The sequence below is a fragment of the Poecilia reticulata genome, chromosome 12 (genome assembly GCF_904066995.2).
Source record: "Poecilia reticulata chromosome 12, P_reticulata-male-v2, whole genome shotgun sequence".
Taxonomy (NCBI): domain Eukaryota; kingdom Metazoa; phylum Chordata; class Actinopteri; order Cyprinodontiformes; family Poeciliidae; genus Poecilia; species Poecilia reticulata.
The window spans coordinates 30766934-30787222 of NC_088841.1; the positions used below are offsets into that span (position 1 = coordinate 30766934).

A 20289-nucleotide genomic window follows, 5' to 3' on the forward strand; every position below is an offset into this window, starting at 1 on the left:
AAGGAGTCTGTCTCCGCCTTGTCAGATTTCATTTCTTTAACTGGTGTGGTTAGAGAACCATTCACAAGGTTAAAGAGTGAGAAAAGGACACGGAGTCATAAACTCAAAATGATTCAAGATCTAATTATTATGACGGGAGCAAAAAACCTCAACCACAATGACATGAATGTGAAATCTGGGCAACTCACATTTATCCAAGTTTTAATAACTGGAGCTTCTTAATTATTCATCTCAAAACGACTTGATGAATCCAAGTATCAACACTGATTTAAAACCTGTAAAACAACTCTTCCATATTTACACTGACAACTGCACAAGGTTAAATACCAACAGGAGGAGGAGGAGCACACACCCTGGTTAGAGACCAAGCGGTGCATTGCGTCCTCTCCTGCACTTGCCACTACCAGGTCAAACCCTGCAGCTCTTTATGCTGGACAGATCATGTGTCTGGAGGAATCCAGTGTATGAGCTGCAGATCCAAACCTTAAAGAGGCTCATTTAGCTGTAGCATCTCGCTAAGGTCTAAAGACAGCAGATATCTTAGCTGCGACAGTAAATAACTTCTATGTCATTTTGTCAATCAGCTCAAGAACACAAAGTCCTCCGTCACATCAGTCCGAGGCAGACAGACAGAAAGACGGAGCACGGCAGGAGATCATAGTGTATGTAGCAGGTTGTAATAATCCAACCCCTACTGCATGTAATCCTAGTAGTTCCTCTGCAGCAAGTTCACACGTCTTGTGACTTGAAAATATTGTCAGCAGCTCAACTTTCTCAGCTGATTTTGGCTCACCCCCAAATACAACCTGCAGCTCTAAGCTTACAGCTCGTTCAAGGGGCTGGAAACCATTCATGCATGACATTAGAGTTAGAAACCAGGTAGGAGGTTCACGCAGTAGGTTGCCTTTATTTCTCATATTCTGGCAAAGATCTTGCAGTCAGGGAATGAAATTCTCGTGAGGGGCAAAACAAAAAAAGAACAAAAGGAAAAGAATGGGACAAAAATAACAGTGCATGACGGATTCCCCTGGTACAACTGGTAACAAAATACTTTCTGTAATATTTACTGTTTTCCAGTTTTTAGTTACAGTAATAAAAATGGCATTCAATTTAAATCAAAACATTTCTGATTCTGATCCAGTTGTTGTGAAAACAGGACAAACTTTCCTCAACACCAAACATCATTTTCACCTTCAGAGTCTGAAACTGACAGAAAAACAGCAAACAGAAGGAAACTGAACATGAAATGTGTTCATTTGAATTTCATAGATAGTGGAGACCCTGGAAGAGTTTATGAGAGGAAAAATATATTTTCACTTAAAGCAGGAACAAAGTCATGAATCAGAAAAAGCTGTAGTGTTTTAATAAAACTGCAGATTAAGAGGAAATCCTCTGAAGGGCGCCACATCTCCGCCTCTGGACTGATTCAAACAGGAACAACTGGAAAAACCAGGAAACAGTTCAGAGAAAAACTCATTGAGTAAACGCCCTGAGGATGAACTCTGACTCCTGCCTTCGTCTCCGACTGAAATCAAACTAACTTTGAACAAGGAGAACAGAGAGAGAACTGAGCAACTAGATGCTGAAACACAGACTGCTACTGGAGGAAAAACAAGCAAATCAAAGTGAAAGTAAGTTCAGAAAGTTTCTACAGGAGAGAAACTGACTTCCTGGTTTGACTTTCTGTCTGCTGTGGTTTCAGCTTCACTCTGAGACAAAATGGCTTCCAGATCAGACGATGATCTCTGCTGTCCAGTCTGTCCGGAGATATTTAAGGATCCGGTTCTTCTGTCATGTAGCCACAGCTTCTGTAAGGAGTGTCTACAGGAATGTTGGAGAGCAAGACCTGGTCGCTCATGTCCTGTTTGTAGGAAAAGATCAGCATCAGTTGCTCCTCCCTGTAATCTGGCTCTGAAGAATCTGTGTGAGTCTTTGTTACAGCAGAGAAACCTAAAAGCTTCAGAGGATCTCTGCTCTCTGCACTCTGAGAAACTCAAACTCTTCTGTCTGGACCATCAGCAGCCAGTTTGTCTCGTCTGCAGTCATTCAGATTTACACAAAAACCATAAATTCAAACCCATCGATGAAGCTGCTCAGCAACACAAGAAGAAGCTTCAGGAAACTCTGGAGCCTTTAAAGGAGAAGCTGGAGCTCAGGAAGAAAGTTCAGGAGGAGTTTGATCAGACAGCAGAACACCTGAAGGTCCAGGCCCGACACACAGAGAGGCAGATTAGGGAGCAGTTTAAGCAGCTTCATCAGTTTCTAGCAGAGGAAGAGGAGGCCAGGCTGGCTGCACTGAGGGAGGAAGAGGAGCAGAAGAGAGGGATGATGAAGGAGAAGATGGAGGCTCTGAGCAGAGAGATAGCAGCTCTTTCAGACACAGTCAGAGCCACAGAGGAGGAGCTGAGAGCTGAAGACGTCTCATTCCTGCACAACTACAAGGCTGCAGTGGAAAGAGTCCAGCGCTGCCCCCTGCTGGAGGATCCACAGCTGCCCTCAGGAGCTCTGATAGACCAGGCCAAACATCTGGGCAACCTGGCCTTCAACATCTGGAGCAACATGGAGAACATGGTGACCTACACTCCTCTGGATCTGGACCCAAACACGGCTGGTCCAGAACTCCATCTGTCTGAAGACCTGACCAATGGGAGAAGAGGAGAGAAACAGCAGCTTCCTGATAATCCAGAGAGATTTGGTTGTTACTGTGGTTCTGTTCTGAGTTCTGAGGGTTTTAACTCAGGGAACCACAGCTGGGATGTTGATGTTGGAGACAGTTCATACTGGAGCCTTGGTGTGTTAGAAGAGTCTGTTCAGAGGAAGAGATTCATAGAGTCTGGATGGTTGTTTATATGGTTCTCTTCAGGTGAATATTCAGCATGGTCTCTACCAGCTTTTTCCACTCGTCTCTCAGTCCAGAAGAATCTCCAGAGGATCAGAGTGAATCTGGACTGGGACAGAGGAAAACTGTCCTTCTCTGATCTGGATACTAACACACACATACACACCTTCACACACACCTTCACTGGCAAGATGGTTCCATACTTCGGTACGACTAAAACACTAAAGATCGTACCGATGAAGATCTCTGTGATGAAGCAGCAGCTCTGATGATCTCAGCATGAAGAACAAAGTCCAGATAAAAACTTATTGATCAGATTGAAACTGTGAGTTTTAAAGAGGAAACTGGAGATGATCTGATCATCTGGAGATGATCTGATCATCTTCTTCATCTCTGATCAGATTCAGATTCATCTCCAGGCTGCTGGAAGCAGCAGGGCAGCGTTAATCTTTCTCATCTGACTCTTTAGTCTGAGTTCAGCTCTGATTCTGAAATCACTCAGAGTGAGAGGTCCTGTTTTCTTGATCATCTCTGGGTAATTATTTCTGTTTTTCAAGAATTTTTATGTATCAAAATATGTATATTTTATGGAATATGGGATCATTATTGCTCACAAAAATGATCTCAGCAATGTGTTCAGTTTACAAACTAAATATTTATTTTGATAACTAAATTATTTTGTTCCAAACTGAATATTTCGTTTTCTTCTGTCTGATTTTGTCTTTTTTTATGGATCATTGTCATTTTAGTCCTTAAAATACCAACATTTCCTCATAACTTCATATTTTGTTCTTTCTGATGATGTAATTTTTAAATATTAAATGTTGTTTTGATCAGTCGCTTTTTTACCAAATAGATTTTACTCCTTCTTGAATCATTTCTTGGACAAATACTTTTTACTTTTACTTGAGTAAATAAATGTTGAAGTAGTACCACTCTTACCGAAGTACAACTTTTGGCTGTGAGTAACTATAATAATTTCTTAGGGTAATTATTAATAAAACTAATTTAGATAAAAATGGCAAAGTCATGGCATTGCTTGATGTTTAAGAAAATAAAAGCCAAATGGATCAGTCTAAAAATACAGAAAGTAACCATCAAGACAAATGATGTCAAATATAATTTGTCCTTTAGCAGAAGGTTTTCTTGCTCTCGTCCTGGCAGCAAATATGAGGATTCAGTTGAAGTCTTTTTATGATTCGGTCACTTTTTTATCAGGCAGCCCTAAATGTAGGGACAGGTTGGTTTTATGACTACACTGTAAATCATTGAGCTGTGTTTAGTTGTGTCTACTATCTCCTACTCACGGAGTCAAATAAATTTAGTGAGTTTGAGATTTCAAACCTAAATGTGAGTTTGTGAAAAATAAACTACAGTAGTTTGGTGCTGTCGGGTTCAGAGTCTGAGAGGCTTTTCCTTTATCAAACAAATTAGTTTTTTGCCTCTTATTTAGAGGAAATATTGATGTTGATGAGATTTTCTCTAAAATAATAACCTTTTTCAACCTTTATAGCTCCACTGTTGAAAATGAGGCTCTAACATTCACAAATGACATTGAAATAAAATCCAGTCCAACATCTGGTTTGAGGTGATTCCTCTGGAACCTGTTGGAGGAAAAATATCCCAACTTCAGAAGATGTGCTTTTAACTTAACCATAGCACTGTGGTTCCTCCTGTCAGTACGAGAGTCAGGGTGAGGAGGCGCCATGTTAGGAAGAGAAATGGAAGCTGCAGATCTTCAGAACAAACAGGTCATGATGCTGGGCTACTGATTATCCCTCTGTCTGGACACAGGATCAATAGAACCAGTTTAAAACATAAAATAAATGGTCATATATGCCAGACATGAAAAACTGGGATGCACTCCATGCCATGATGTTCAGGATTTTGGTCTCATGGCATCTCAAGGTGTCAACATTGCAGCAAGTGGGCTGAAGGAGGAAATACAGCTTTATTTGTAGCAATTCAAGAGCTACCAGCTTTTATCACTTCACAAAAACATAAAATCAGCACACAAACTCCAAAACACACAAAGAAGTTATATATATATATATTTGTCATAGTACCCACCCCCAGGAATTTAAAACTACTTTCACCCCTGTATAAATACCCTTTGATTTTTTTCATAATTAGCATAAAGGCTGCGGCTGTTGAAGTGAATAATTGACATTTCTTGATCTGAACCAGGCAACTTCTGATCATCTTTCTGAAATCCTGTAATAAATCAAAAATATACACAATAATATAGAAACAGATATTGACCCACACAACAATTTCCTTGATTATTTGAATGACAGCTGCCATTACTTCTCTGATGATAACTATAGCTAATTGTTTCTCTGATATTTATCCAACTCTTCAATTTGTCTGATGATCAGAACCTTCGCTTCCTCTGGTGATCCATTTAATTTGATATAAACCTGGCAGTTTGAGGTCCATGTTGACTGTATTTTCTTTTGTTTCCTGAGAAAACGAGCTCGTCTTGCTATATCTGCGTTAAGTTTGGTAAGATGCTCATTTATATAAACATTGGATCCTTTTAATTTCCTCGTTTTAGGAGTTCATTCTTATGTTCCCTGTTTGTAAACCTCATTACAATGGCAGGTTTATCTCCTTTGTTTTTTGTGGAAGTGGATGGCAAGCTTCAATAACATAGTTATCAATGCTGATGCCTTTGTTACTGAAGAATGATATTACCTGGTTTCGAAAGTTCCCTGATCTTCATGCCTTTCGTCAATAATGTTTGCCTCTGTCACAGCTCAGGCATATGATCGTGGCTTCATTTCCAACCCACTAATTACAACATCATTCATTCGACTGTATTGTTCTAAGTCAGCCACACGATGTTCCAGGAAGGCTAGTTGCTTGTCTTTCTCTGCATTCTGTCTCTTCAATTCTTTAACTTCCCCCATTAAGCGCATTATAAGATTTTGTTGTTGTGAGATTTTTGCTATCTCATCAGACATAAAACTCAAGGATTTCTTAATCTCCTCAAACTCTTCCTCTGTTATCGCTCGGCTTTGCTTCGTATTTCTTTTTGACATTTCCGTTTAATCTGAACAAGTTGATGGTCGGCGTTGTAGGTTCAGCTAAGGTGAAGTGTTGTCGCGGCAGCAACCTCAGGAGTTGTAGCTGCTGCCCAGCGTTGTAGCCGCTCGTCAGATGTTGTAGCGGGAACCCAATGTTGTTGCAGCAGTTAGGTGTTGTCGCAGCAACAGCAGCCCTGCGTTGTAGCCGTAGCTCAGGTATGGGAGGCCCACCTAAGGAGTTGTAGCCACAGGTCAGGCATTGTCGCAGTAACTCAGGAGTTGTAGTCGCAGTTCTTTTGTTGGCTTTGTGTATTTTTGTATAACTCTATTGTACAGTGCTGTGATTCTGTGTCTGTGAAAAGCGGTTTATGAATAAACTTTACTTACTTAGTTAAGTAAGTAACTTAAGTAAGTAAGTAACTTAAGTAAGTAACTTACTTAAACTCAGGATTAAGTAAGTAACTTAATCCTAAATCTGAATTCAGATTATTTGTACATTTTGATGTTTTGAGTAACTTTTACCCCAAAATGTGAAATGCCTCATTATTCAGAAATACAAAAGAGAAAAAATTATATATCAACAGTTTTCTTAACTTAATATTCAGAAGTTTGTATCCATCTCCTCAGGTTTGGTCAGAATTTCCTTCACTCTAATTTGGGTCAAATGTTCTGGTTTCCTTCCACAAGGTTCTCATGATACATTGCTGGAGTTCTGGTCCATTCCTTCTGACAGAACCACTGACGGTCTTTACAGAAATATTTACTTTTTATGACCAAATTGATAATAAATCCCAACCATCAGAAGGCCTGTTCTTTAGGTCAGAGCAGCAGAATATTTTCCTCTCTTCTTCCTCCAACATGGTCAGACATGGCACATTAAACTGAGCCACGTCTGCTGGTGGCAGCAGCAGCTAAAAAGATTTACAGAGGAGAGGAAGCTGCATCAGCTGCTGCAGTTCTACTATCAGTCCACTAGATGGAGACATGGAGCAACATTTACATTCACTGGTTCAACCTGAACAACAGGAAGGATTTTAGTTCACAATCATTAAACTCTACAAGTGAAGAAGATTCACTATTTAATAATCTGACTGAATCAAACACATTTTAACAATATGTTTTATTTTGAAAGGGAGCAACAGGAAATTTGTTGATTCTGACTTTGATGGTGGAGACAAGAATTTGATACCAGGAAACAAAAATATGAAGCAGTTTGTTCAGAGAAGAAAACAGAGAAACATCAGCTGTTCATCATGTTTGATTCCAGTTCATCAGTAATCTAATAATCCTGCAGATTAACTTTCCAAAGGAAGAGAGATTAAACTTTGAGTTTAAATCAGAAGTGAACATTTTCTCCAAACATCAGAGAGAAGAAACAAGCAGGAAAGTTCCTGAAGACAAAGTTCAAGTAGGAAACAAAGCAAACTTACAGTTTGTTCAAACGATCCAAAGAGATGAAGAAGAACATCAGAACAACAGACTGGGGTCACGACCCGGTTGGATGGTAGGACGGTCCAGGCAGCAGCAGAACCTCTGGCTATGGATCCACCCGGATCAACATGATCACATCGGCTTCTGGACGAGACGACATCAACGAGATCATGACACCAAAATACTTCCATACACTTTAAAAGTGACCTGAAAATGTTTGGGTCGGTTTGTTGGCTGACCCAACAGACCGACCCAAACATTTTTTATGTAAAGAACATAAAAAATGTTCATTACATTTTTTATACTAAATCCTTCTTAGGTAATGTTCAGTTCAGAATGAGATGTTTTAGAGCCTTTTCTCAACCCTGTAGTGAAAAAAAAAAATATATATATATATATATATATTAATTATTTTTTGATTAATTATAATTAGGATTATTTATAAATGATAATTATTTATTATGTTATTATTATTAATATAATATAATACCCATCCATAATAAATTGCAGTAAATGTTATTGGGCTGTGGGAGGAAGCCGGAGCGCCCAGAGAGAACCCACATATGAACCTGGAGAAGCAGAAAATCCCATGCAGACAGAACCAGGCTGGGATTCAAACCCAGGACTTTCTTACTGCAAGGCAGCAGTGGTACCAACTGATCCACTGTGCAGCCCTGATGTTTTATTCACAAAATAAATGTTTTATTCACACCAAAGGAAAATTTAGAGACTAATCAACCCAACAATGATGACTTTAGATTGTAGCAGGAAGCCGGAGCGTCTGGAGAGAAACCTGCAAACAGGATATTAACTTTTTATAGTTTATTCACAAAATTCAATGTTTCCTGCTCCTCTCCAAAGCCAGCTTGGTTGTTTTTGAGAGGAGTGGCAGGAGAAATCGTTAGCTAGGATTCTCTGCAGCGTGTGGTGTTTCTCTTCATGTGTTTGATTTTCATGATGAATCTCCTTCTTGTACACGTCGTCTTCAGAACGCTTTAAAAACTGCCAACAATTTCTGAGACTGTTGGGAAACTTGTACAGAGGTTGTCCTCCGTCGTTGTCATGAGGCTCAAATCTTTACGGCAGCTGTAATCACAAAATAATCATTTGTTTTAGAAAGTCATAGAAAACTTCACCATCTGGATCAGATTTTCTGTAGGGAACACAGTAAAAGCTGGTCCCAGAGTTTCTCCTCATCTGTCTTCTTCCTTCGATGGTGAGCCACCCCGTCCGGGGTAGTTCTTATTTTGTGAACGATTCAGGACCTGTCCCAAAGTTTTTCCTAAGAAGAAGAGGTTGAGCCACCCCGTCCGGGGTGGTTCTTCTTTTTAGCACCGTTCAGAACCTGAGCCCAAAGTCTGTCGTCTTCCTCTGATGGTGAGCCACCCCGTCTGGGGTGGTCCTTCATCAGTGAACCGTTAAGAACCTGGGCCCAAAGTCTGTCTTCAGAAGAAGATGTCAAACCACCCCATGCTGGGTGGTTTAGTCTTTCCTGATCCTTCGAGTGATCTGTATTGTCCGGGGTCGTTTTGTTTTTGGGAACAGTCCCTCCCAAAAACAGCTTGGAAGCTGTGATGTTCCCTGAAACCTCTCCAGCTGGGTCGGTTTGATCAGTTCTACTATCTGCAGTCCTGTTTTGTGAAGTCTCTGTAGACTCAGGATCTGCCGCCTGTTCAACACAAACTTCCCCAGCCGGGTCAGCTTGTGGTTGGGGACGGGATGGAAGTCCGTCCCAGAACCAATCTTTCTCATCCTCCCCAGCCGGGTCAGCTTGTGGTTGGGGACGGGATGGAAGTCCGTCCCAGAACCAATCTTTCTCATCCTCCCCAGCCGGGTCAGGTTGTGCTTCGGGACGGGATGGAAATCCGTCCAAGAACAAATCTCTATCTTCATCCCCAGCCAGGTCAGGTTGTGGGGTGGGACGGGATGGAAGTCCGTCCCAGAACCAATCTCTCTCGTTGTCGTCCTGAGTGGTCCTTTCGTCCGATTCGTCTCCGCTCCTTTCGTCCGATTCGTCTCCTGGGAAGAAATGATCAAAAACCTTCCTCATTCCTTTTGTCACCAGATATCCGACGCCTAAGCCGAGTGATAAAACAAAAGGGTATGGCATCTTCAAAAAATAAAAATACTCACTAGACAGAAACTAATCTTAGAGAAGCGTTTTTGATTCTGGCTGATGTGTTGAGATTCCACACATCTTTAGAATGGGCTTTAGAATGTCTTTGATCTACTGTGATGAACATGGTGTAATCTATGACCTCATCAGTGAGCTTCTGGAGCAAGGTCTTGCTTCTGATCGTTGCTATGGAAACGATCAGATCAGTTCTGCCCAATTCAAACTGCAATATTAACTAAATATTTAATAAGTAATATATTTTTTTCATTTATTTAACATGAAGAGATTAACAATAGATTTAGAGTTTGGTTTTCTTTATCTGCTGCGATATAATTTTTTTTTTCTTCCCTTTATTATTTTGGTTCTGGCAGGAAATTGTTCAGATTTTATAAACCTTTGCAAAGCAAAATTTTCTCTAATCTTTAACTCTCAATTTTTATATATTTTATATATTTTGGTGCTATCTTGTTCAGAAAATCACACACCTCCAGACCTGGATGAACAGTTGGATGGTTTGTTGGTTGGATGAACAGTTGGATGGATTGTTGGTTGGATGAATAGTTGGATGGATTGTTGGTTGGATGAACAGTTGGATGGATTGTTGGTTGGATGAACAGTTGGATGGATTGTTGGTTGGATGAACAGTTGGATGGATTGTTGGTTGGATGAACAGTTGGATGGATTGTTGGTTGGATGAACAGTTGGATGGTTTGTTGGTTGGATGAACAGTTGGATGGATTGTTGGTTGGATGGACAGTTGGATGTATTGTTGGTTGGATGAACAGTTGGATGGATTGTTGGTTGGATGAACAGTTGGATGGATTGTTGGTTGGATGAACAGTTAGATGGATTAAGTCAACTGAAGGAGATGAAGACGTGCTTCACAGACTTTGTGTCACTGATTTTACAATCATTTTAATGGTTGGTGTAAATTCTGCTAATTTTTAAAAGGAGCAATTTATATTTAGCTTCTTCTTGTTTTCTTTTTTTAAAGTGTTTAAAACATTTAGGCTGTGATTCGACACCAAACGGATTCATCTAATTGGTGATTGTAGTGCAAAAATAAATTCTCCATGACAACCATCTTGAAACATAAAGCAAATTTAGGTAAGTATGAGTTAAGCTGGTCCAAATGTGTATGATTTGACAACAAAATATCAATTTATAATAAATATTAGCAAGGGGGACCAATTAACGTGACAGATTTTGCTAAAACCTTAAATTATCTGTTGCACTGTTTATTATTTTCCACAAGATGGCGCCAGATGTTGACCAACAACCAGAGCCCGTTAACCGTTAGGATATTATGACTTATATCTTTGAAAATTGTTTGTATACGAAACTTAAGATCATGGAATCTGACAACAGCTTCTTATTATTGCAAGGGATTAAATTTACCTGCTCAGACACCAGGCTATGGTATGTGGGAAAATGTATTGGAGAAATTGTATAAATTATTAGTTTTACCTCAAAAATGAACTTTTGATGTTACCAAATAAATACCATTCTTTGCTTTCATCAACCTATAAAACATTGCTCATTATTTCTCTTCAGTTCAGTCCGTTGGGAAAATTGTAACATTTCTTAATACAATTCAGTTGATTTATAAAACACTAATTTACAATAGGTCAGTGCAGCAATTTAAATGTATTAAGTCGGTAAAAAAAAAAGTTAAGTTATCCGAGTTAAAAATGCAGCTTGCATCATGTCATTGACCTGTTATTGACTTGACTTGTTTATATGCTTCCCCCTCTTCAAATTACTTTTACCCTGTAATGTCTGATTTGATCTATATTTTCAGGGGAACATTGTGGAACCAACATGTACGTTTGCTGCCTTCTTTCTTTGTTTCTTTATTATTGGACACCACTGGAGTTCCATAAAGTCTCGTTGTAAAAATCACATTAAGACACAATCAAAACGACTCATGCTGAACCGATCCTCCCCACAACCATCCTCCAGTGTTTGTTTAGCATGTCAGAGTTTTAACAAGAAAGAGAAACACGGAGTACGACGGGTAAAATTGTTGCTTTATAAATGACAAGTGTACATTTTATCTTTAGGTTTATGTAACATCATGCTTATAAGCTACATGATTGTTGGTAAATAATAACACACTGATCCTAATCATAGATCTCTACTGGATCTGCTCCTGTCTTCTTCTTCTGCAGCCCCTGAATTAACAGGAACAACTGATGTTTATCTGTTCTGTGAAAAAAATAGAAAAAAGTTTTGATTCTTTTACATTGTCCTTTTTAGAGCACACAAATGATACAGTACTTAATAAATTACAATAAAAGTTGTTCATTTACATTATATTAATTGACCACAAAGGAGATTTATTAGTTATACTCTACAATTCAGAGGGGAAAAGTTTTAGACATGTTAATGAGATCCACATTTTTTAAAAGTTTTGACAAACCTTAAAGTCTCTTGGTCTCGTGGAGTCGTTTCAGTGAAGTTAGCTTTTGTGGAGGGAAACTTGCTGTCGCTGTTCTGCTCAGTCATAATGTTACTAATGTCAGAAAAATCTGCTGTCATGTCATGAGCTGGAAAAAGAAATCAAAAAGCATGTTTGCAAAGAGAAGTCACATCGTAGTTTCACTGAAGACTTATAGTTTCATGATTTTGGTTCTGCCTGTAGAATTTAAACTGAGGTAACACTGAACAATACATTGTTGGGTAAATAGTGTGAAAAAGAGGAGATATTAAAGACATGCTAAACTAAATGGCTGCAAATGCATCTGTTGCTAAAAATGAATCAAACTTATGTAACACAGTGTAATGATTCTCTGCAACACTTTGAGTCACCATGTTTTATGCTTTTCAAACCCTTGCTATTTGATCAGTTTGATTTCAGAAGTCCTGATGACATTTTTATTACAGAAACATAAAATTTACTCTTAAAATTTACTCATCTTTAAGAAGACTAGAAGACTCACTGATGGCAATGAGTTCAGCCAAAAGTAAAACATTCAGGATTCCCAAAGCCACACTGAGGCAGAGCTTCTCTCTGCTCGAACCTTAACAAAAACCTTAACCGAATGTAATTAAATACAGATTAGATTTCTCTGTAACTTTATTTGTACCTGTGTCATTAGATGCAGTTTGTCCAACAGGTTCCATGTTGACGTAAATTTCCTCCATCGCTTCAGATTCTGTGCTGCTTTTAACACTGACTATAAATCCACTGCAGTCGTGGAACTAAGTGAAAAACAGTGGGGAAGAGTGAGTGTTCGAAAGCTGCACTGAGGTCCAACAGAACCAGCACTGTTGTTCTCCCACAGTCTGTATTTATGTGGATATCATTGAACACTTTGACTAGGCCGTCTCCGTGCTGTGGTGAGCACGAAAACCAGACTTGGTGGAGTCAAAGTGATTCATTATTGTTAGGAAGTTATTTAATAGTTTTAAAAACAGCTTTTTCAATAATTTTGCTGATGAATAGGAGGTTGGAGATCGGCCTGTAATTCTGCAGTAGTGATTTGTCCAGATTGTTCTTTTTTATCAGTGGTTTGATAACTGCTGTTTTCAAAGGGGGCTGCACAGTGGCGCAGTTGGTAGAGCTGTTGCCTTGCAGCAAGAAGGTTCTGGGTTCGATTCCCAGCCCCGGTCTTTCTGCATGGAGTCTCCATGTTCTCCCTGGTGGGTTTTCTCCAGGTACTCCGGTTTCCTCCCACAGTCCAAAAACATGACTGTCATGTTGATTGGTCTGTCTAAATTGCCCCTAGGTGTGAGTGTGTGTGTGTGCATGGTTGTGTGTCCTGTGTGTGTCTGTGTTGCCCTGCGACAGACTGGCGACCTGTCCAGGGTGTACCCACCTCTCGCCCGAAACCTTAGCTGGAGAGGCACCAGCAACTCTCCCGACCCCACTAAGGGACAAGGGTGCAAGAAAATGGATGGATGGATGTTTTCAAAGCCTGAGGGAAAACACCTGAAGAGAGCGATGAGTTTACTATTTTACGATCAGATCATTAGCAATGACAGGCAGGACTTTCTTAAAGAAATTTGTGGGTAGGATATCCAGACAGCAGGAACCGGAGCTTAATTGACTTATAATTTCTTCTAGGGTTTTATAATTTAGTAGTTGAAATTGGGTCATTTTTCCTGCATTTGTTTTGTTTGGGCACAGCATTAGTACTGTCTTTGGAGTGGATGTGCCAATTAGTCCTCTGATCTTTTGAATTTTCTCTGAAAAGAAACTGGAGAACTTGTTGCAGGCGGCATTAGATTGAAGTTCAGGTGGCAACGACATAGGAGGGTTTGTGAGCCTGTCAACAGTAGCAAATAAAGCTCGAGCATTGTTAATGTTTTCGTTTGACATCTGCAAAGAAAGCCTCTCTTGCATGTTTTAGTGTTGTGTGATAGTTACCTAGTCTTTCTTTGTAGATGTCATAATAAATGTGCAGTTGAGCTTTACGCCATTTCCATTCGGGCCTATGGCAGAGTTGTCTAGCAGATTGAACTGTTTGTGCGATTCTCCATGGAGATTTCTTCCTACCAGTCACAACCTTCACTTTAATGGGTGCAATGTAATCAATGATATCTGATAGGTTGCTCTGAAAATCATCTACCAATTTATCTACGTCATTATAGCTTAAGGACGAGGAAGAAGAGTAGATTTGATTAAATGTTTCTGCTGTGTTTTCTGTGAAAGTACGTTTTGTGATAGTAGCTTTTTGTCCAAGTGGGTTAAAGTATAAAGAACTGTCAAAGATAACAACAAAATGATCCGACAGGGCGACATCAGTTACAGAGACATTGGCAATATTCACACCATTACTGATAACCAGGCCCAGTGTGTGTCCATGAGTGTGTGTTGCTTGTTTGACATGTTGTGTTAAACCAAAACTCTAATATATTAAGGAGCATTTTTTCCTCTCGGTCTTTGGGGGTTGTCAACATGAATGTTGAACTCACCGACAATTCTCAAGCAATCATAATCATGCATATGAGAAACAGAAGCTTAATTAAGACAGAAATTTTCCATATATGTTGGAGTTTTGAAGTGTCTAAGTTTGTTTGTGGCCTTTTACCTCAATTCCAGATACTCAAAAGACATAAAATTACCCAAAGAGATTTTACTACAGTTTATGGTATTCTTAAATATTGAAGCCACGCCTCCTCCTTTTTGTGTTTTCTATTCTCACTTAAAAATTGTACATAGGAGGCGCTGATTGAATGAATACAATGGGTTCATAATTGTCATTCAGCCATGTTTCTGTCAGAAATAAAACATCAATATTATGCTGAAATCATTAATTAATAGAGCTTTAGCACAGAGAGATCTGGTATTTAATAGAGTCAGTTAAAGTGACTTGGAGGCTGAAAGTTCTTCAGTCTAAGGTTCCTTTAGGCAGGGAATCAGTCTGAGGTTTGAATTAAGACAGCTGTTTTTTGTATTTCTGTTTTTTTGTAACTTTTCTTGTAGTGATCCGGACAGGTAATGTCCTGTTATGCAGTGCCGGGGGGCCAGACACAAACTGGAGGAAGACAGGTGCAAAGATAATATCTGGACCCCGGTCTCGGACCGCAGAAACGCAGAGTGCTGGATCCTCTGGGAAGTCAGAGGCAGGTGGCTTAGATGAATTGAGGTCTGCTATGTTGGCGCAAAGGAGAGTCGTGCCGAGGCGAACCTGTTTGATCCATTCCATCTGTAAATTTGAGAAACTGGTCCATGAAGACATTTCTTCAAAGGTATCTTGTGAATGCAGTGAATGAGTGTAGGAGCAGAGAGGAGGGGGGAAGGGGACAGAAGGGGGAAAGAGGAGGGAGGGGGGGGAAATGAGGGAAGGGGGAATGAGGAGGGGAAGCAGTCATTCTGTCCCCAGTCGATGTTTTATCAGTTTGTTTTGGAACACTTTGCTTCTGATAAACGGAGGGCTCCATCCTAGTCATACATCCTTGAGCCTGTTCTTCTGAAGCGATGGTCACATTGTTCTTGTTGATAAAATTAAAAATGTTTGCAGTGAGCAGCTTTATCCCATGTTTGTTAAGACTGCATCTGCCTCTTCCAAAGAGGTGAAAGCGCTGCCAGTAGATCCAGAGGTTATTGATGAAAGTCATTGAGCTGGCAGAGTAGGTTTTAATCAGCCATTTTTTTATTATGTCCAGCCTGGAATGTTTTTCGTCTCCCCATTTTGGTGATGGAATTGGACCACTGATAAATAATTTTCATTTTTAATTTTCCCATACTGTCCAGAAGAATATTAAAGTCCTTTTTCAGAATCTCAGATTTTTGCTTTGCCAGATTGTTGGCTCCAACATGCACAACTAAAGTCTCCATGTTTGGCTGATCAGTGGTTAGAGAGAGCACTTTGCGAGTCAAATCAGATACAGTGTCACCAAGAAAGAAACCACTCGTTTTCTTGGGATTGCAAACATGACTGACTCCATTTACTGCTTCATCTCCAACAATAAGCACTCTTGGCATACCTTTCGTTTCCTGGGGTCACTTTGTCCTTCGGAGCTTTTGGGGATGGATGGGCTGGTTTTGCCTCATTGTTGATGTTTGAAGGTGGGTTTTCACTCAGAGGCTCAGGTTTCAGTGCAGAAAATCAGTTTTTCAGTGGGATTCCCACGGAGTCGGAATGTTTTGAGACTTGGGCTGGTCCTTTGTTCTTGGGAGCAGGGTCGGTGGAGCTGTCTTGGGTCCAGCTGCTTGTTTGCTATTCTTTGGCGGAGCAGGTGTTGAGGTTGAAGGTGAGTTTCAGCTAAGAGCCGGCCACGCTGATTCGTCCAGGTGAGGGGTTCTCCCTTTAGTCGTCTCATGGGATCTGCAGTGGGAGACTTTTGTTTCGGCTTGGCGCCCTGAGCGATCCAGGGTGAGCTGTTTGGTGCGGGGTGTACAACCTCTCTGCTGATTTGAGGAAGAGTTGTTTCATATCTACAGGTAGCGTTGATCTCAAAGTTCACCTCCAGCCGTTGAATCTTCATTTCTATATACTGAAGTTGTTGTAGAATACTGCTAATGTCCTTCGGGTCGGACGGGGGCATTTTGCCCTAGTTCAACATGGAGATGCAGAAAGTAAGGTAAAAATAAAAGTGAGAAAATCTTCCAGTCTTTAGGTCTGAAGTGATCCAGTTATGATGTCGATAATGTAATATAACTAAAAAATTGTATCTTTAAAAATAATTCACAGGCAAAGTTATCAGTAAGGACGAGAGAGAGCAGGATAAGCTGTTCCTCCTTCAGCTGCCAGATACAGAATCAAAAATCGTACATTCTGAAAAACACTTTAATATTTCTCTGGACACTATGGGAAAATTAAAATCATATGGATCTTACAGTTGGTTTTTGATTTATTCATCAAACTTAATGAGACATTTTACAGTTTTACAGTTTGTAATGCCGTTTTTTCTCACTGGCTTTTCCTGCTTATAGAAACTGGGATCTATTATATTTTCTTCTTCTCTGTCACAGCAGAGAAGAATCTCCTGTAAATGTTTCAACGTTTCCTCATTGGTTTGACTCAGATCTCATTCAGCTGTTCAGTCTCTGTTTTATACTCAGTAACCAAGAGGAATCACCTGTTTCTGACCATTAGAAGGTAAAAAAGATCAGTATGAACTAAAGTATCTGTTTAAAACTCTGTCACAGAAATCCTCAGTTTGCAATCAGAGCAATGATTGTGTTGCTCTTTGCCAGCTTGGATGGAGGAGGAGACCCTGAATCATTTGAGGGTCATTATTTTACTGCAGCAGCTTTTATTGTTATATTATTAATTTATTCTTCTCTGGTTTTATTTTTGGTTTATATATTAAGTAAATGTGAACTATAAATACTCCAGCTGAAAACTTTTCTGATTCTGATCCACTTGTTCTGAAAACAGGACAAACTTTCATTAACACCAAACATCATTTTCCCCTCCAGATTCTGAAACTGACAGAAAACAGCAAACAGAAGGAAACTGAACATGAAATGTGTTCATTTGAATTTCATAGATAGTGGAGACCCTGGAAGAGTTTTATGAGAGGAAAAATATATTTTCACTTCAAGTAGGAACAAAGTCATGAATCAGAAAAGCTGTAGTGTTTTAATAAAACTGCAGATTAAGATTAATCCTCTAGAGGGCGCCACATCTCCACCTCTGGACTGATTCCAACAGGAAAACCTGGAAAATCCCGGAAACGGTTCATAGAGAAAATTCATAGAGGAAACGCCCTGAGGATGAACTCTTACTCCTGCCTTCGTCTCCGACTGAAATCAAACTAACTCTGAACAAGGAGAACAGAGAGAGAACTGAGCAACTAGACGCTGAAACACAGACTGCTGCAGGAGGAAAAACAAGCAAATCAACGTGAAAGTAAGTTCAGAAAGTTTCTACAGGAGAGAAACTGACTTCCTGGTTTGACTTTCTGTCTGCTGTGGTTTCAGCTTCACTCTGAGACAAAATGGCTTCCAGATCAGACGATGATCTCTGCTGTCCGGTCTGTCTGGAAATATTTAAGGATCCGGTTCTTCTGTCATGTAGCCACAGCTTCTGTAAGGAGTGTCTGCAGAAATGTTGGAGAGAGAAACCAGGAAGAGATTGTCCAGTTTGTAAAAGGAGATCTTCTAAAGATCTTCCACTTACTAATCTGGCTCTGAAGAATCTGTGTGAGTCTTTCTTACAGCAGAGAAACCAAACAGCTTCAGAGGATCTCTGCTCTCTGCACTCTGAGAAACTCAAACTCTTCTGTCTGGACCATCAGCAGCCAGTTTGTCATATTTGCAGAGATTCAGAAAAACACACCAACCACAGATTCAGACCCATCGATGAAGCTGCTCAGCAACACAAGAAGAACCTTCAGGAAACTCTGGAGCCTTTAAAGGAGAAGCTGGAGCTCAGGAAGAAAGTTCAGGAGGAGTTTGATCAGACAGCAGAACACCTGAAGGTCCAGGCCCGACACACAGAGAGGCAGATTAGGGAGCAGTTTAAGCAGCTTCATCAGTTTCTAGCAGAGGAAGAGGAGGCCAGGCTGGCTGCACTGAGGGAGGAAGAGGAGCAGAAGAGAGGGATGATGAAGGAGAAGATGGAGGCTCTGAGCAGAGAGATAGCAGCTCTTTCAGACACAGTCAGAGCCACAGAGGAGGAGCTGAGAGCTGCAGACGTCTCATTCCTGCACAACTACAAGGCTGCAGTGGAAAGAGTCCAGCGCTGCCCCCTGCTGGAGGATCCACAGCTGCCCTCAGGAGCTCTGATAGACCAGGCCAAACATCTGGAGCAACATGGAGACCATGGTGACCTACACTCCTCTGGTTCTGGACCCAAACACGGCTGGTCCATGGCTCCATCTGTCTGAAGATCTGACCAATGGGAGGGAGGAGAGAAACAGCAGCTTCCTGATAATCCAGAGAGATTTAGTTATATTTACGCTGGTCTGTTCTGAGTTCTGAGGGTTTTAACTCAGGGAACCACAGCTGGGATGTTGATGTTGGAGACAGTTCATACTGGAGACTTGGTGTGTTAGAAGAGTCTGTTCAGAGGAAGAGACATAAAGTCTGGATTGTTGGTTATATTGTTCTATTCAGGTGAATATTCAGCATTTCTCCATCAGCTCCTTCCACTGGTCTCTCAGTCCAGAGAATCTCCAGAGGATCAGAGTGAATCTGGACTGGGACAGAGGAAAACTGTCCTTCTCTGATCTGGATACTAACACACACATACACACCTTCACACACACCTTCACTGACAAATGTTTCCATTCTTCGCACTAATAAAACATTAAAGATCGTACCGATGAAGATCTCAGTGATGAAGCAGCAGCTCTGATGATCTCAGCATGAAGAACAAAGTCCAGATAAAAACTTATTGATCAGATTGAAACTGTGAGTTTTAAAGAGGAAACTGGAGATGATCTGATCATGAGATGATCTGATCATCCAGATGTAATTTACTGGGACTAGACCTCATCACATCGGGAGCAGCCATCTTGTGCAGTGCTGACGGTTTGACAGTTTCTCTCCCAGATGGAAATATTTTACCCTGTGGTTCTGTCAGAACTTTTGGACAGTTTTTTCCAGCCTGTGGAGGCCCAGTATGCAAACATGTGACCAGAGACCATCCAGCACACGGGCATCCTCTCTGCCTACCTGAGGTGGAAACCCTGGGTTCCTACCCTCCAGGTCTGCCTCATGTCACCCTCTTCTATAGCACAGATTGCAGACGGATTGGTACCAGGAGAAACTCCAGGAGGAGCTGAGAGGTGAACCATGGTGTATTCTTTGACAGAACGTGTCACTGAGGGGTTGGCTGCAACTGCCTCACTACCAACTGTAGCATGATGTCAGGTGAAGCGTCTCCTGGACATTACAGCCTGAGTATGAAGTGAAAGAGCTGGGAGGAGCAGCTACACGTCATCTCCAGCTTCCCGATTGGGCCCCACCCAAATCCATCCATCCATTTTCTTAACACCCTTGTCCCTTAGTGGGTTGAGGTGTGCTGGTGCCTAACTCCAGCTAACGTTCCTGGCGAGAGGCAGGGTACACCCTGGACAGGTCGCCAGTCTGTCGACTCAAAATCTGGGTTAAAATATTCACCTTCCTCCAAAACAAATTGGATCAACAGGACAGCAAAAGACTAATCAGTCTCCTGGCTAAATGTCCCTAGTGACGTTTCAGCTACACACCTATTGATCAACCAGAACCTCCACAATCAGGCCCAGCTGACATGCAATGTTACATTATCTGTTTAAAAGCAGCAGATCTTATGATTTCCTGCCCCTCATATCATCATCAACATTTAAATCTCCAAACACCAGATAAACTGAGATTATTTCCACATGACACTTAAATCTCACATGTAAAATTATTGATACATCTTTAATATCATCAATATCATTTTTGGTCTTTGAAACTCTCATCTTATACAACATATTTACCAATAAGCAAA

At 40.6% G+C, this 20289-nt stretch overlaps 1 protein-coding gene across 1 annotated transcript; it reads left to right on the plus strand.

Annotated features, from left to right (window-relative positions):
• The first annotated feature begins 1589 nt into the window (after nucleotides 1-1589).
• LOC145554256 (nuclear factor 7, brain-like) lies at nucleotides 1590-3616 on the plus strand. Its single transcript, XM_081613787.1, has one exon. It carries the CDS (start codon nucleotides 1720-1722, stop codon nucleotides 3106-3108), a length of 1389 nt encoding a protein of 462 aa, XP_081469913.1. The 5' UTR covers nucleotides 1590-1719; the 3' UTR covers nucleotides 3109-3616.
• The last annotated feature ends 16673 nt before the right edge of the window (nucleotides 3617-20289 follow it).

Coding starts and splice junctions, on each gene's coding strand:
- LOC145554256 (XM_081613787.1), top strand. CDS start 1,720: ATGGCTTCCAGATCAGACGATGATCTCTGCTGTCCAGTCTGTCCGGAG.